Source organism: Varroa jacobsoni, unplaced genomic scaffold, assembly GCF_002532875.2.
Source record: "Varroa jacobsoni isolate VJ856 unplaced genomic scaffold, vjacob_1.0 scaffold_1302, whole genome shotgun sequence".
Classification (NCBI taxonomy): domain Eukaryota; kingdom Metazoa; phylum Arthropoda; class Arachnida; order Mesostigmata; family Varroidae; genus Varroa; species Varroa jacobsoni.
The window spans coordinates 119,217-137,472 of NW_019214204.1; the positions used below are offsets into that span (position 1 = coordinate 119,217).

The 18,256-nt window shown below is 42.4% G+C and overlaps 1 protein-coding gene and 1 pseudogene across 8 annotated transcripts; one reads left to right on the forward strand and one right to left on the reverse strand.

Moving 5' to 3' along the window:
* Positions 1-1,335: 1,335 nt before the first annotated feature.
* On the reverse strand, positions 1,336-18,228 carry LOC111268568 (uncharacterized). 8 transcript variants are annotated; one of them, XR_015314284.1, is made up of 5 exons: positions 17,103-18,228; positions 13,491-13,611; positions 4,951-5,325; positions 3,781-3,933; positions 2,549-2,749 (listed from the first exon to the last, which is right to left on the reverse strand). XR_015314284.1 is itself a non-coding variant. In XM_086971738.1 (4 exons), exon 4 carries the CDS (start codon positions 2,546-2,548, stop codon positions 2,354-2,356), a length of 195 nt encoding a protein of 64 aa, XP_086827864.1. In that variant the 5' UTR covers positions 2,549-2,749; positions 3,781-3,933; positions 4,951-5,325; positions 13,491-16,087; the 3' UTR covers positions 1,336-2,353. The 8 variants fall into 8 exon arrangements, 2 of the variants coding, with proteins under 2 accessions (XP_086827864.1, XP_086827865.1); XR_015314282.1 differs by having other exon boundaries at positions 13,491-14,985; positions 17,103-18,019; XR_015314283.1 differs by lacking the exon at positions 17,103-18,228 and adding an exon at positions 14,795-16,082.
* On the forward strand, positions 5,334-12,157 carry LOC111268567 (NPC intracellular cholesterol transporter 1 pseudogene; annotated as a pseudogene).
* Positions 18,229-18,256: the final 28 nt, after the last annotated feature.

Consider the following 18,256-nt stretch of genomic DNA (forward strand, 5'->3'; position numbering starts at 1 on the left):
CTGCGTATCTTTAATATCTTTAAGGCACAACAAGACAAACATGTTGTTCAATAAACAACAACTAAATACGTTTTCAATCATGTAACGCTTATAATAGACGCGCTTGTCTGAGCTTAACGACTGACATTATATTACCAAACGTTTCTACATGACGGACAATAACACGGAATTATACTCTTAGAGTTTCAATTACAGTATCGTAGTAGAAATAGTGCATTTTGTCCGCTTTGCTATTCTGCCATATTTCGCTTTTGTTGATAGAATTACACCTGTCGATGATCGAGTATGTGTCGATTAAAACGCTTGAACCACCGCGCCCTGACTTGTCGAACCTAACTTTAGCCTCTTCAAACGACCGCGTAGCTCACCGATCACACTTCAGTCGATTTCTCGTATTGCCGTCCGTTCAATGGCATACTAGCTTTTTCGAGCTGCGTTTGAGCTATGCTTAGAAATATGCCAATCTAGACAAAAAGTGCCTAGATGCGAAGGTGACATAGAAGGACTGCCTTTTGTTTGGTTGTTGGTGATGGCCTTATTGCGAAGGTCGAGACCTAGTGAATAGTAGCAATGAATGACTATAACAATAAGAATCTATATTTTGAAGGTAGTCGACTGTTCGGATGCATGTCATGACGAAGCGGCTGCCTTCACTCGATTCGGAGTGACAACGACGCACCATTGCACCATTGGAGTATGTCGGAAGGTCCGTATCTGTTTAGGGTACTGGTTAGGCAATCTTTTGGACGAACCATACGCTGCGTTGACTTTTCCCTTGCGCCTAAGCTGCCAACCTTTTCAAACAAAATATGACTGGTACTGCAATTTTTGATATGGTCTAAAAAGCTACAAAAAAATTTTTTCCCAAACAAAAAAATTAGGCTTACACAAAAAAACCAGACACGTCCATCAATTTCTCAACAGCACAATATAAGACCTCAATCGCATCAGGGAAGTTTTTCTATTCTCAGTACAATATATTTGGCTTCTTCATAAAGTTATTCCGGTAAGTAGCTTTATATTATGCATATATATACAAATGTTAGTCATTATATGGTCTGCGTTACATAGATAAGAGGCGAATTAATTAAGCCGTAATTAGAGATGCCAGTGAACTCTACGCTTCGGCACTCTATAAGGGTTACGTAGATCGATCAAACTGGAAACCTATTACAAAAGTATCCAAATAAGACGTAATGGTAAGCCCAATAGGAACGCCATATTGGTAACAAAGAATCTCTCTTTAGCATCTCGTCTCATCCTTATTTTCGGCATTCGTTAATTGGCCCAGTAGCCGTAAGGAAAGCTATAGGAAATAAATAGAAGGAAAGCAGCTTCTAGTAATATGTCACTCAGTACCTTTATTACCGTAAAAATGCAAAAAATAGCTCAATTATAATAACATGTTACAAATGCCTAGCTTAATATGGTGTTGTATTCAGCTGGGGATGATATCACATTCTTTTTCTGTAACATTTCCTGTGAACGTCGTTAGCTTGAATGTTGAACGATGCAATACTGTGCAAAAGATGGCACGACAATTGGGGTTCGATAATGCGTCGGCAAGTAGAACATTCTCGCCTTTCAGACCCATTAGGAAATGGCAAGCGACAATTAGAACAGCAGGGATCGGCTATTACAGTTCAGGGCAAAGTAATTTACGTTAAAAATATATGTCAAATAGATGACGCAAAATTTTAAAGCCAAACATTTGTTGGCGTTTCCCCTAATAAAAGCACTTCATCCAACGACATTTAAAGTAATGGCTCAAATCGAGGCACTATTACAAAGAAAAAGTGTACAAATAATACTCAGATATGATCCGGCCAAATTTAGTCGTAACGAATCAATTATATTCAGCCGTCAATCAATTATATCAATTCAGCCGGTAGCTTTGATCAGTGTTATGTAAACAAACATCTAGAATAGTCGCAAGTCCTGTGCATCTGATTCGGTCACTTTGGTCCAGATCAGATCGAGGAAATGTGCGAGAAAAAATGGCAGAATTCAGTTCTCTGTCTTGTATCGCAGTGACGAAGAATTGACTGTTATTATTGTGACAAGAAGTGATTATTTCAGTTACCAACACGCCATTAGATGAAGAAAATAAATATTTCCCTATCGGTACATAATGATAAGTAAGATGCCTAAACGATATAGGGATCAATGTGTCAAGTCACAGTAATAACAGCCGGTGTCTTCCTTCGTCCACTATGGTACAAAGGTTCCGAAAATTTAATAACATATAGCCTCGTTCACTTATCTGCTGCTTAGCCATATTCTTAGCAGAGCTTTGAGCGTTCTCATTAGTAAACACACGTGGTACACGCATACGATGGCACTACGTAAGAATCTAGAATTCGACAGGTTTTAATCTGACGAATCTGCTTATAACGAACGCGCCAAGGCACGACGCGAACACAAGTCCGACGACAAATATGTAGAACGATTCTTCGTCGAAGACGTCTACAAAAGATGGAATCGAATCATATATGGTGTTGAAGAGGTTCAGCTCAGGTGTGATTCTTTTCACCCGCGTTCGCACCATTTCTACAGGCAAACCAGTGTAGTAATAAGGGGAACACTGCGATGGCGTCGCTGAAGATAAGTTGGTTTTATTAAACACGTTCTGATTTTATGCGATATCCTTCGGGTCTTGTAGTTCGTGGCTTATTATACAGTAATGGTCTTTTACCCACGTCTGTGTGCTCCTTGCTGGTCAGCTGTCGGTATCACAATACAGGATTTTCTGGAAAAGAGATTTGTTGAATTAGATTGAGAAAGATAGCCTTGCATAAATGAAATAAGCTGGGGTTATTTACCGAGGTATAAGTCACATATAATAACAATTAACGTCTACGCTCTATCAGAGGTAGAGAGAATGCATCTCATTTAACAACAGTATCTAAACAGCCTTATTTAGATGGAAATATAAACAACTTATTACAATAGAGAAATAAAATTATTACAATCGGAGAACTCCTTGTCAGCTGCTCGTAAAACCGTTTAACTGTTTTCAACAGCTTCAGGGTAACAAATCGTTTCTCCATGAATTCGTCCATACAAATCTACTGGACGTAGATTTCTCTGAGGAAAATTGTACTTTTGGCATGACATATCACCATCGCCTCATACTACCTTCAACTGACACCATTGACATTGCAAAATTGGCAAGTGCTATTTAGGTTCACCATAGCCTCTCAATTAGAGAGGCTATGGTGAACCTAAATAAAAATAAGTACGTCTAGTCTTTCAGAACGGTTTCTTCAATAGATAACATAAGCTGCATCTGTTTCCCTGGAATTCTCAGTTCATGAGTAATCATCGATTTCTACTATCGTTTTTTTCTTACCACAGGTTAGGATTCTTTCCAAAAGGGATAGGGCTTAAATTAGACGCTTTACTTGGGAATGCATAGTAACGCACACGTCGAGGTAACAGAGTGAACAACATGGGCACGTAAGCGCGATCGGTTCTAGATTTTCGACATCAAACAGTACAATAGGGTACTATTTCCCTCTTTAATTTCAATGTACTTCACAGCTTTACGCCAATGCAATATACACACACAAGTGAAGGACTCGCTATATACTGAAAAAGCAACGAACGCAAGTGGAACGTTACATCACGACGGTATCAACAGTGCTCCCCTATGAAATTAGCTCCTATGGTACGCAGTGAGGTATCCCACCTCAGAAGGAGAACGACAATTCTAATTTACTATATGAAATATGCCTCGCATCAAGTAAATAGCAAATGCTCACAATTTTCTATTCTCACCATATGATGTGAAGATATGCAGTACAGCGACTGATAGAACATTTGTAGCCATTGAATCAAAGGCAGCTCAGAGAGTGCAGAAGAACACAACGCATGATCTCAGGGTTCAAAACACACCAGGAGGATACGAAGAGCGGGCCTTGCTAGAGACGTCTGCAAAGAATGACGTGAAAGGAACAGACTTCGAACTGCACTGCGAAAAGAAATGGACTATTCTACAAACACGATTGTTTTTAGGAAATTCTGTGCTTGTTCTGTTGGAAGATAAAAATCCACGAGTAAGAGTTTCACAACACGTGAACTTAACCTAGTGTCATATTATTTATTAAAGGTTAACCCAAAAGTGGTGGTACCATTTGTACAAAGTTAAGAGTGATCCGAAGCGGAAGGTTTGGGCTGATTATGGTTAAAAATTGTATGCGCCGAATCTACCTGCGAGCGTTTCCTATATTTTTAAAAAAAATCTATCATAAAGACTAGACTTTTTCAGCACATTACATACAGACGACAAACACAAACGATGATTTCTCTAAACGCACATATTCTCCCAGATTCGATTTTTTTGTAATTCTCGAAGGGCAGATAGATTGCTTGGATGTTTAATGTTTTTGCTAGCAGATGGCGATAATGCAGTCAGCTATTTCCTTTTTCCCTTGCTTTCTGCCTTATGGCTGATTAAATGTGTTAAAAAACGTTCAAATTTTCGTACAGGTACTTACAAACCTTGTACACTAATAGCATGTCTTAAGTGTCACGGATATATATGTATATTTATATGAACTCATCAGCCTTAATGGTTCGATCATGCATTTCTATATAGATCTTCCTTGTGTCACTGGTCGTGCCAATACATTATCAGCTAAAAAAACTGCGTGAGTATAAAGTTAGTATACTCTTTCACTGTTAGTATACTGCCCGCTACGATCTGCTTCTGTTATCATGTTTTAAATGCTTAAAAAAAAAATTAATTAGCCTTTTATTTCGCTACTCAGAAGAAATCTTTTATCTCACTTGGTTCTATTTTTGTGTTTGGATGGCTTGACCCATATAGTCGATCATTACGATTAGAATAGTGCTGAGCCCAGTTTTTATTTCAATTTAGCTTCTAATAAAGCAAACTATAAAAACTAAAAGCGAACAAAAGGAAATCACAGTCGTATAACTGCTTGCCTGTAAGTTCGATCCGAAATCCTCGGGCCAGTCTGAGTCCGGTTACTTTTGTCAGGACGAAACCTATTTCAAAATTTCGCGCCATAGTCATCCCTCGCCCATCATGCATTGATCGCACCCCCAGGGATCTACTTGGCATCACGGTCAGTCTTCTCCCTCGCCACATTGCAGCGCTGTCATTGGGCAGTGACTGCTGTGTGGAGGCCGTGTGCTGCTGTTGCAGCCGCCGAGTACCCGTGCGAGTGGAGAAATAGGTTTGACGATTGGTCCTGGCGAATTAGACGGACGGGTGGTGGAAAAGGTGTCGTTGGTATCGATAGGGTGGTCGTTACCACGGTCGAAAAAAAATAGAGACGCACTCAGGTCGGCCGTCTCCTGTAGCAACAAATAAGAGTATTGGTAGTGGAAGTCGATTATTATCATTAGTTTTTCAAGGAGTGCCATGGGGAGTAGTTATTGAGGTGTATGGTGTAATGTTAACAGCAACGGTCATGGTGAATTGTTAATAGGGCCAAGTAGAGGCTTGCAAAAACCCACGAAGGATTATCGCAGTATCAACAGTAGATGTACCGGAAATATCAGAAAGCGCTGCGATGTTTCGGCCGTTCTTATTACCGTGCCGAATAGCAAATGTGTTCTATGCATAGTTCCGCTGAACTATCGTTATATCGTGTACATATATGTACAGATTAATAGAGTCGAAATACGCCACACACGCATTATCCCATGGTATTTGTTACGTTGCAACAGAGATTCCTAGTGGTATCACGAGCGTTACGACTGATATCGTTGCATCGTGCAATCGATGTGGCCGGTCGTATGGCATTGAAAGTGTGTGATGTTTAGTATCTGTTGTAAAATTCGGTTCGTCTCAATTGGTCGGTCGGTCTCTACTTCAGTTAACCAGTCAGCAAATAGCGTACATCGATCAAATATAAACAACAGCAGCATACTGGGAATTTAATTATAGGAAAGCAATGTTGGACAGTAGTGAAAAAATCGAATAATGATTTTTCGCGTTCCGTTTCTGTTCGATATTATTTGTTGATTTACGGTGGATGTGTGAAAGCGTGAACGTCGTGTCGGGGGCGTGCTGGTTGTACCATCAGTTTGTACGTATTGTAGTACAGTGCGTTTTGCCCTCCCTCAGTGAAACCCATCGACGTGTTCTAATTGGATAAGGACAGAAAGTACTACTAACGAAGAAATTAAAAGAACACGAGACGACGACTGATGTAGCAGTAATTGCCACGGCACATCTAACGACGACGGAAGTGTACTCCGTTTGACACAAGTGTTGTCACGACGGGTCGATATATGACAGGTATTGATCCAGCAACGGACGTATTCATTCCTTTTTGATTACCACAGCTTTTGAAGTCCGGTTCCTTCTTTAGATTATTATTACTGCAGTTCCGCGTTCGAATAAAACGCCCTCTAGTATACTGTCCAGTTTCCTTACAACCGACAATATTATCATCGACAATAAACGGACCGCAGCAGCGATAGGACGTTTACAACCGTTGGATGCTTCGTCGTCCCGGATTTTTTCGGGTTATCTCTCTAACTGGGTCGACTGCCCAGAGCCGTCGTCGAAGAGTGTAAGCATCTCAGGCAGAATGATGAACCCAACGAAACACGACACCGACAGCTGTAGGCATTTGGCTGTAATATAGTAGAGCGGATTCACGTCCCAAGCCTTGTCAAATAGGACAGCCAGCTGACGGTTGCACGCGTAACTGTCGTGTAGCAGAGGGTCGTACGCATCGATATCAGTTTTAGCAGACCAGCTGCAAAGGATCGGAGGAGTCTTATGTGAGCCGTGATTGACGTCTGCCATCCTGTCAAGGATGGCTTACCTGTACAGTTGTAGTGGTAGTAGTCATGGTGGCTGTCGGGTTCCCCCCTTACGTATCCGAACTTCGGTCCCAGCGACCCAACGCCGCCTATCCGCATTAACGTTATTCATACCTGTTTTATTACTGTGGCACATACCGACAGCCAGTGCCGCCGTGAATCAGTGTGCCTTTCGTGGCCGTTGCAACATTGCCGTGAATGACAAAGAAGTCCCGTGTAAATACGATGGCCCTCCGTTACCCCTTGAGGATTTAGAAGCGGCTCAAATAGCCCAAGAGCTATGCCCTCATTTGTTCGAAGGAGCGTCGGATCCTACAAAGGTCGAACTGTGTTGCGACACGTTCCAGCTGAAAGCTATGCAACGCGACCTTCAGCCGCTGCAAGGAGTGGGCATGAAAAAATGCGAAAATTGCTTTATGTCATTTTTAAGCATCTTATGTGGCTTCTGCAATCCCAATCAAAGTGAGTACATGCGCGTGGTCAAGTCGTCGGAGACCGGCAAGTATTCAATGCCTTACAGTAACAAAACCGTGGAGAAGGTGCGATACGTGCTGCATGAGGAGTTTGCTACCGGTTTATATGAATCGTGCCAAAACGTTAAGTCGAACATTGGCACGGATACAGCGGTAATTGACTTGATGTGCGCGTCACGTAAGCCATGTCGATTAGAGGACTGGCTTTATGGTATAGGAACCGGCCCGCCCCAGGGCGTCGCACCGATGGAGATTCTCTACTACGTAGACTCAAAGACACACAAATTCGCCAAGTTCGAACTCGAACCGCACAACCCTCCGTTTTATTCTTGCGATCGGCCAAATCCGTGGACAGGGTCAAATTGCAGCTGCACCGATTGTCCAAAAAAGTGCGGTAACTCGGTCCTCGAGGTTGTCCTACCTGAGCCGGACGGGGAATTCCGTATAGGCCATTACGAAGGTCCCACTGTGATTTCGCTTATGCTGTTCGTATTTCTTTCCGTTTTGGTTCTGGGTGGTTTCTGCCTGCACTCGCAGGTGGTCTCAGAGTCCTCGCTCAGCTCGCATGTCAACTCTGAAGGCTCGGTCTGTTCGTTTAACTCTGCAGTTCAGACGGATACGTCACCGCTGAACCGCGAGCCATATCGGAAAGTATCGAGTGCACAGGAGGAGTTGGCGCTGTACCCGAGCTCGAATCCGCTACCAGATCCAAATGCCGAAGAGGTGACCGCTGCCGTCCGAGAAGATAGCATGAACGATCTGCGGCGCAAAATGGAACGCGTCCTTCAAGAAGCCTTCCAGAAATGGGGAAATTTCGTTGCTCGAAGACCTCTCCAGGTAATGGCCTTCGGTGTCGCCCTTTCCGGGTTGATGTGCTTTGGTTTTTTAAATTTTCAAGTCACTACGGACCCTATCGATTTGTGGGTATCGAAGACGTCGCCGGCTCGTAAGCACATGGACTTCTACAACGAACATTTCGGCCCCTTCTACCGCGTCGAGCAGCTAATCCTTATGCCCAAGAAGCAGACGACATTTTATGATAACGTGACAAAATCGTTTTACGGACCGGCGCTCGAGCAACGTTTCATGCTGGAGGCTTTACAACTGCAGCTGAAGGTGGAGGCTGTTACTGCAGTAGTGACTAACACTCAGGACGGCGCAAATCGTACAGTGTCATTAACGGACATCTGTCTTGCGCCATTGGCGCCGCAAAATAAAAACTGTTCAATTCAAACAGTGTTCGCGTTCTGGCAGAGTGACCCGGAAAAACTTGAAAAGCACGATTATCTACGCGTGTTTAAAAACTGTTTGACAGCTAGTGTTGCCGAAACCTCATGTTACGCTCGTTACCAAGGGCCAATCGATACGACTGCTTTGGTCCTCGGTGGTATAAAGGATGATAATTACAATCTTGCACAATCGCTCGTTATTACAATCCCCGTCAAGAATCACCTCAATGCGAAAGATAATGTGCTTGCGCTCGCCTGGGAAAAGGAGTTCATCCGTTTGATAGAGAACTACAATGCGACGATGTTCAACATAGGATTCAAAGCGGAACGATCGATTGAGGATGAACTAGAACGGGGTTCCCACTCCGACGTGGTGACTGTCATCGCGTCGTACCTTATTATGTTCGCCTATATAGCTATGGCCTTGGGAGACATCTCTTCTTGTTCGCGCCTCCTTGTGGACTCGAAGATCTTCCTTGGTCTGGTGGGTGTCCTAATCGTTCTTATTTCGGTCATTGCTTCTCTTGGAATCTTCTCCCTCGCCGGCGTACCCGCCACGTTGATCATTGTCGAAGTGATACCGTTTCTGGTGTTGGCCGTTGGCGTAGACAACATTTTCATCCTAGTGCAGTACTACCAGCGAGATACGAGGGGGCCTACAGAGAGCCTAGAGGAACAAGTAGGACGCGTTGTGGGCGAAGTTGCGCCGTCTATGCTGCTCTCGAGCGTCAGCATGTCGGCCTGCTTCTTCATTGGCGCACTCACCGATGCACCGGCCGTCAAAATCTTCGCCCTATACGCCGGCGTGGCTCTTATTATTAATTTCTTTCTTCAGATGACCTGTTTTATTGGCCTTTTCGTACTAGACACTCGGAGGCAAGAACAGAATCGGCTCGACCTGCTGTTCTGTGTTCAGCTGTCAAAACAACACAGTAAACAGCATGGCGACATTGATAACTCCTCGCTTTTGTACGCGTTCTTCAACAGTGTATACGCTCCATTCCTGCTAAAGGACATGGTACGGGGTATCGTGCTGATTGTATTCATCGCGTGGACATGCAATTCGTTATCGGTTATCCACAAGATCCCTATTGGCCTCGATCAACAGGTCGCTATGCCTGAAGATTCTTATATGCAGCGTTACTTTGAGTACCTCAACAGCTACCTCGAAGTGGGCCCCCCCCTGTACTTCATTATCAAAGGAGATTTCCATTATGAGGACCCGCGATATCGGCGCGTAATTTGTCGAGATCATGCCGGATGCAACGAACGCTCGTTACCTGCTCTGATCAATGCATTCACCAAGAAGAACACGTTGATGACGCGACTCCGCTCAAACTGGATGGACAGCTATATGACTTTCATGGCCTCGTCCAATTGCTGCTATAACAATATGACCAGCGGTCAGTTTTGCTACTCGAAAGATGTCGACCTGTTCCATCCACTCGAATGTAGGTCATGCGCTATTCACCATCTTGAGCAAGGTCTGAATGGCGACAACTTTACTAAATACCTGAATAATTTCCTCGGGGACATTCCCGGCAAGGCTTGCGCAGCCGGGGGAGCAGCTGAGCACAAGGGGTCGGTGAACGTAGTTGATAATCGTATAATTAGCTCAGCGTACTCCCTCTATCACACGGTGCTCAGAAGCTCGAAAGACTTTTACGAAGGACTCTACTGGGCTCGTTTCGTGGCCGACAATCTCACTCAAGAACTGCGCCAGCAGACGGGAGACGAAAACGTTGAAGTTATCCCGTACTCGCTTGTTCACGTCTTTTACGAGCAGTATCTCACGATGTGGCCGGATGTGTTCAGCAATCTAAGTTTCTCACTCGGCGCCATCTTTGTGGTAACGCTATTACTGCTCGGCTTCGATTGGATATCGGCATCGATTGTAACGTTCACTATCCTTTTAATTTTGATAAATTTAATGGGCTTGATGTATTGGTGGGATATCCCTCTAAATGCGGTGTCGCTGGTTAATTTAGTTGTCGGCGTGGGCATCTCAGTCGAATTCTGCTCGCACCTCGTTCGTGTCTACGCACTAAACGATGATCTCGATCGGAAAAAGCGCGCGCAGTTCGCTCTCACAAAGATGGGCAGTTCAATTTTGTCAGGTATCACACTGACGGACTGCGGCATCTTGGTGTTAGCGTTTGCCAAGTCGCAGATCTTCAAGATCTTCTATTTTCGCATGTACCTCGGCATTATCGCATTCGGCACGCTGCATTCACTCGTGTTCTTGCCCGTGTTTCTATCGATTGCGGGCAAACGCTCGTCAGGCAACACCCACTGCGAAACGATGGATAATTCCGACGAGCAGAATGGCCGTCGAACATACAGCCAGCATCAGACCGAGCGATTGTAGCAGTGGTTGCACGGCATACAGGCCCGCAGAGTGCAGCAAAAAGATTCTCGCAGGGGGATGTCTTTAAGCCGGTCGTCACTCAAAAAAATATCATCGAAAAGGGCGTCAGCCCTCAGCCAGTTGGGTAGCAATAGCCCGCCGCCACCCACTGAGAAACCAACTCAGGCCGCGGGCAGTAACGCTCCTGTGCCAGGTCAATTAAAACGTAATCCAAGCGATGTCGGCTCGGCTGGGTCTCAGACATGTGAAACAACGACGACTACAACAGCCGCCGCATCCGTCCCCGCAGGTGGTGGCACCGGTGATCAATCGCAAACTACTGCGCAACAGGATGATGACCAGATCCACCTAGAACAGCGCCAAAATCGATCGGCAGACCAGTCGCCATTGCAATCGACGGCGATTACGGCAACACCGACGGCAGCAGTTATTAGTGAGACGAAAAGTGGTTCCATTAACACTACAAACCCGGCCCGGTCCGGACGGCAAGTTTCCGTCGATATGGAGGTGACTTACGTTTGACCTTTTAGTTCTTAGTGACAACAATTATATAGACAACATTAACAGTGAGAGCTCTTACACAAGGCTGAACGTGTATCTCAAAACTACTCGACAACAGAACATGACATCACCAGGAAACAACCTCAGCTGTTAAGGCATCCGACAACGCCGCTGATGCGGTGTCGATTTTATTTTTTTCTAACAACATAACTATGTTAATAGTGATGAGCTGCATTGATTTTAAGCCATGCCAAAACCGACGATTATTTCATCGTTTTGTCCGATGTGTATTATTTAATTGAATAACGACACCTTTTTGAGAATTGCACGTTTCCGGCAGACCTGTCCGTAGAATGGCATCCTACAGTAATGATAAGTGACGGCCGAAAGCTAACTAGATGTACAACAAAGCCGCAACTAGCAAAACATTCAACTACCTCTAGCTCCGTACGTATAATCGCATTATATGATGAAAAGTTGTATCATTTACTGTTTTTTTTTCCTATTGATTTAAGTTGTATTTTGCATTGGTGCCGCAATAAGGGTCGGAAGGCCAGCTAATAGGTACATAATATATAATACAGCTAATAATGTACATATGTACGTGTGCGCGTACGTGTTGAAGTTGTTGAATGAAAAATAAATTTCATGCGCTGTAAGAAATCTAAGTAAAGATTGAAATAAATGAATCGGAAGCAATTAAAGGAAGGGTGAACAATAATCTTAAGTGAAAACTAAGAGATGAACTACTTACGATTGTAGCCAGCGCTATTGTCGAACGCTTGATTGTGTTCATTGAATATATCGACGATGTGTGTGTATATTGTGTTCGTTTTAGTTAGGTTTCTGTGTGTTCATATGATGCAGACGCCCGCCGTCAGTCCATACATAGATTATATGGTAAATACGAAACCAATAGAGAGGAACCGCCCGCCTATTATTGGGAGACACTAGTTCTGATGACTGATCTGATGTGTTAGACTACCAATGCTATTGGTCTATGGCATACGCTTTTGCGGCGGAAAAAATCTAGTTACTTTACGTTGTTTATTTTGGCATCGTTCGTTGGAAAGCGATTTTTAAGATGTTTACTTATTGGCCAATGTTTATGTGGAGGATGATATGGCTCCAGAAATGCTATGTTTCGCTAGTTGTAACTAAGGTAGAGCTATCAGTGGTCGAAGCAGGTTGGAAGGATTAATTAACAAGAATTTGAAACGATTTTGATCAGAATAATAAACAAATGTTTTTGTTGATATTTAAATTTATTAGTATTATAAGAAAACCTGAATATACTGTCTCGTTTGTGTGGGCTGAGAAGTCGATAAGTCTAAATGTATATAATGTTCCCATTCGATCCGCGTTCTGTCATTGATAAAACAGTTCTATCTAGAAAAATTATGATAAAGCAAATTATTTAATGCCAGTTTGCCGGATAATGTGGTTAACACCTAGTCGTCTGCTATAGCTGACCAGAATGGACAGGTGAGCTGGTGAGGTGGATCGACGATCCCCTGTAGGTCAGAACTTGTTTACAGTTGATTTGACTTTGATAGAGGGGGCATAGACATGACACGGGGTGATCCGGACTGCGCGTCCATCGGTGGGTCCACCCGACGATGGCAAACGCAAATAAACTGGTAAAGCACAAAAAGAAGGAACTAGCCGGCAAGTCGGGACCGGAAAGAAGGGCATCCAAGGGTAAAAGATATAATGCTTCAGATGGTAGTAAGTTTAAGGCGGAGCGCGGTCCATGAGTCTGAAGTAGTGACCAGTGCGTCTGGCCAAAAGTAAAACGAATGGCCTTTAGTCGTTAAGGCAAAACGCTAAATGTCGTGCAACTAGGAGAAAGAGAATTGCCTGGCTGCCGTGTTTGCATTCTGGTAGATGGGCCATTGTATGAGAAGCTCATAGGACAAATGTAAAAGAAAGTTTTTCCATTTTCTCCTAGCCAAAAAAAAAACGACGAAGTAACCAAACAAAGAAAAGGGGTCTAGGCGTATTTAAAATAGTGAAGAGAAAAATGGTCTTGTTCGGTCCATACATACATACATATATATTCCTCTAAAAATTCCTTGTAATGTATTTTGCAAAATAGAGACACGTCATTACCACGGAAGTATTTTCCGTTGTCCGTAATCGTCCGCGAACTGTGATACACACCAGCCGTATCTAGTAGGACAGCGTATATATTAGAGTGAATTTTGCGGAAGTAGTTTACCAGCTGTGCTATCTGAAAAACATACAAAATTTGCCATCAGGAATCCGCTTTAGAGACGAGTCGGCTATTTATCCTCATGCCAGGGAATTAACAAGCTTAAGCTGTCATACTTAATATATATTAACATATACGTACATACCCTCATATAGGCATCAATTAGTCGAACTTGTATCCCTAGGATATGAGCTTTTTGATTCATCTTATGGCAGCAGTATTATAAGGTGACAAGAAGCCTAAGTAGTAAAATTCCTAACGATGCAATTAGCATTTTGTACGGATCTTCGATGGTGGAGGAACCTTCGTTTCATCAGATACCTGATTAAGGGTGTTCCAGTAGATTAAAACGCAAGAAGAAAAACAGGCTTTCGAAAAGAAGTGTGTTTAACACACTCAAACAGTTACCGGATTGTAGGATACCATTCCAAAGCCAATCGACGAGTTAAAATACCAACAAATGCGAGGACATGCGATTGTTAGATGACATAGTTTTATTACAAAATATCGGCAAAAGAGGCAGATGTAAAGTAGTCGTAATAACTCTGTCGGTCAGTAATAACTAAGTCAAAATCTGTTTTTGATTAATGTCGTTCGTTCTGTTTCACTCTAATTGACCGATATAAACAAAATGCCTTTCATGTGTGTTTCATTGCTTCGAAGGACCTACTCTTATTCTGTTTACCACGGTTAAGCTTTTCCTTATCGATAGAAGAGCTTCCCAGCATTATCTAATCGTAATAAGGTTACAGTTCTACGTAAACGCTTCAGAGATTCTATAACTTCTGTGATTAGAAGCCATTTGAGACGAGCATAGAATAGCACAATTTGTCATCGACCATCTAGCCCAGAAACCCAGTTCCCTTCACTCCGTTCGTTCGTTCATACGCAGATGTTCGTATTCTTAACGTGAGAACAATAGAGATCGATTACACCGGAAAATTTCAACCGTATATGTACTTCGACTATTAGCGTAAGTAGTGAGGTGAAACTGCTGTTTCGCTGGTTCGAATCCATCCGTCGTCTTTTGTCGACCAGATAACCAGAGCATGTGTGTCAACAACTACTATTTATTGTGGTGGCTACGGTGTATTAAAGTTAAGATGTCCGTAATGGATGCTGTTAAATAGCAATTATATGAACGGTGGCAATGGACGGTGCTATCGATAGGAAACAAATGTTAAGACGAACGATAACTTACCGAAAGACATCAGTTGCATCGCTAAGCGGCCCATGTTACTTAAGCTAACATTAATGCTAGTACTTGGACATGCGAGAGCTGTAAACGAGTCGTACGCTTTGTCGGTCGTGAGTAGTCTCATGGGATCAACCGCGCTCCAGGCAAAAAAACATCGAAACCTCAAAGTGCCGCTTAATTTTAGCTAGAATTGACTACAAGCACGAACAGACACTGTTACTACTTAACATAAAAGATACACATTTTTTATTATAGAACGCTATAGAATGATTATTATTATTATTATGATGACTATTTTACCTAGAGCAATTAGTAGCAAAACCGTTATAATGGGAGGGTAAGCTTGGCACACGCAAGTAGCAGAGATAATGGCGACTGCGACTGCTGTATAAGAGAACCGAAATGGTCAGCAGGTAGTACGCAGAGTTTCGCAGGTAGTGTCGTCTTAGATTTTTTGTGTCGAAAAATATAGATGAAGCAAAAAATTGAGGCCTTTGATACAGGTAGGTTAATGTTGGAGAAAACTGCTGCAAAAGTGGCGCATGATGGTGTTATATATAGAGGATATAAGTTGGTACATACTGAAATAAAATTAAAAGACACTACATAGACAATTATCATTACGGTAATTGATTATATGATGAGAGGAGCAAACTAATAGACGAAGGACAGGTCAATAAGTAACACGGAAAGGGTTTACACGAGAAATCGTATAGTGCTTTACCAGATATAGAGGTAAAAATATAGAGGTAAAATCAAAATGATCTAAAGGAGTTCATTTGGAGGCAGGCAGAGATGGCATGGCATTGACAAAAGCTATGAAAAGTCGGCGATTTCTCCTGAGGAGAAAGCAGGGACATTCGTAAACTGATGAGAATACAACTATTACCTTAGATTTGCTAACTGCAGAACAGCATCGGCGAAACAGAAACGACGCGGTGATCAGTAGATGTAAAGATGCGTGCGTGACAAAATGAGAAAGAAACGTAAGTAATGTGACTGAGGTAGTGTAAAATCGACCGAAAAATGAGCGAGAGTCCAAGGGGCAAGTGAGAGTAGAAAAAACTATTTATTAATGAAAAGAACGAATATTAGAAAAAAATATATATGCTGAATCTAAGGTAAACAAATATTATCAAATGCAAAAAGGATAATAGGTAAAAATAAATCTACTATGATGGCTTTTGCCACGTGGATGATGGTGAAGGCAACAATAAGAGCATTGTTCTTTTGTAAATAAAGCTGATAAATGTGTTTGACTAAAAAATTAAAATGTTTTTATTTAATATATGTTTAAACTGAATCGTTTAATAACGTAACGTATTTGTGGTATGTTTTTTTTAACTTACTTAACCCTTCTATGATTACGTAGTACTCAAGTTACGTACGCTCCAGGCTGGGTTAGATAATGTGTAATACGAGCTAACAAAATGTTCATTAGGCACCTTCTGTTCAGGTTGATAGCTAGGTGCAAAATAGATCAGATTCTGAAATGTGTGAATTCGCGTGAGTGGGAAATAAAGAATACATTCGCTTCTAGAACCATTCATAGGCGAAAGATAGGTTGGAGATCGCATGAGTACGGGGTGATTCAAGTTTCTAATGTTAGTTAATACAAATACCGCTTCGTTTCAATCTAGCATTTTGTTAAAACACTCCGTATAAAATAGACACATTGCATGTTACGGATGCGAAATTAATCACCAAATAGACCCTTAGTCTTGATCCGTGATGTACAGAATGCATACTCATAGCGAGCGTGTATTCCACTGTTAAATCTGACAGCTGATATAATGGAGTAGATCTTTGTGGGTCTTCCTCGTTTCATGTATTTGTTTTAAGTCCAAACGTCTAGTTCGGTAAAAACAGTGAAAATTAAAACGGTGTTGTTCGAGTAAGCTTATCGGCCAACAGCTTTTTCATCATCTATATATACCTATATAGGAGAAATCTGATGTAGCGTTCACTTGGCATTATTATCATTATCATTTTAGGCCTGTTTGAGCACGAGTTTAGAATTACCCATCCTACCCCTAGGAATAACCATAACCAAACGAATGATCGGGTGTTTTCCTCTCGATTACATTCGATTGTCGATGCCGGTGCACTTTCGCTTAGTCAATGTAGTAAGCCCTCTTTCAAATATAATAGTTTTTTTTTTCCTTTTTTTTTTTTTTTTATTAGGAACACCGGAACGCAAAACTGAGATCATTTCAGTGTATGAAAAGAGCATCTCATGATCGATGAGCTCCGATATAAGGACTCGGATTCACTTGTGGGCCAGTAATGGAAAAACGCTTCGAAGATTCACCTTTCACGCGTATTGTTCTCTGATCAGCGCGATGATGTACATATAAGTAATCTCGATAGCGGTTTTGGCATGTACAGGCGTGTCTGAAACGAGATACTCATGGACATAACAACGTAACACTGAGAATCTGCTCCTCACACACTTTTATAAAATGTCGAGTTCGAGGTTCACTTTAGGTGGAACGCGTCTCCTAATGGTGTTTTATCACTGAGACGACTTCGAATTGTTGAATTCCAACATCGCCTCTTGCATGTTATACTTCTACATACAGATAAGCGGCTAGTTGAATGTAAACAGGAACACATGTGAACCGTCAAGGCCGATGATCTTTGCCTGTAGCAGAAAATAGTTTATCTCTAAGTGGTAAGAGACTAAACGCCGTAAACACGAAAAGAACTCCAGACTTGAGCGTATCTCTCAAGCGAAAGATGCTATGCCCGATTTCGAATCTAATCAGCTCCATCCTCATCTTGACGCCTGAGCTTCTATTTTTTTTTTCTTTGTCAGTCGCTCTCCAGGATTGCTTTGCTACTTGATTTGCCATTGCGGCATCTACCCACGCTTTATGCAAGTTACTATATTGCCGGGTGCTCTAATCAACTACGTCGTATGCGCAGCTATTTCCAAAGATGCAAGTCGACCTAATCGCACGGATCGTTGAACTCCCTTGAAGCCTTTTACTAGTCACCTAGTTTTACGATATATCGAACACTTGACATTTTGTAAATTTTACGGTTGCATTATCACGTACCAGCCATAAAAGGAACAAACGCAGTTTGCTCGTGTCCGTAACGAATGTGTAGATGTTAAGGAAATCAACGTGGGCCCGCCAGGTTGATTATTAGATGGACATATCTATCCTCATAGTACACCATTACACGCCTTGAATATGGCGTCCGACTACCTTCTCGGTAGCTATCCAGTATTCATACATCTACGTATGCAACGAAGGACAGATTTTCTGACTTCAACGGTTTAAATTATATTCTTCATCAGTCTCTTAGTTGGACTCGCATCGCAGACGTTTGTAACCGAATATCGCCGAAACCAATTAACCACCATAGGATGACAATAGCGTATACGGTCCTCTCCCCGAGCGCTGATTTCCCATTCCATAGTAGGCGTAGTTTTTCGCGAGCGTGGGTTATATATAA

What these genes read in the sequence shown, in the direction of transcription:
- LOC111268568 (XM_086971738.1), bottom strand. Translation starts at nt 2,548, where the DNA reads ATGGTGCGAACGCGGGTGAAAAGAATCACACCTGAGCTGAACCTCTTC.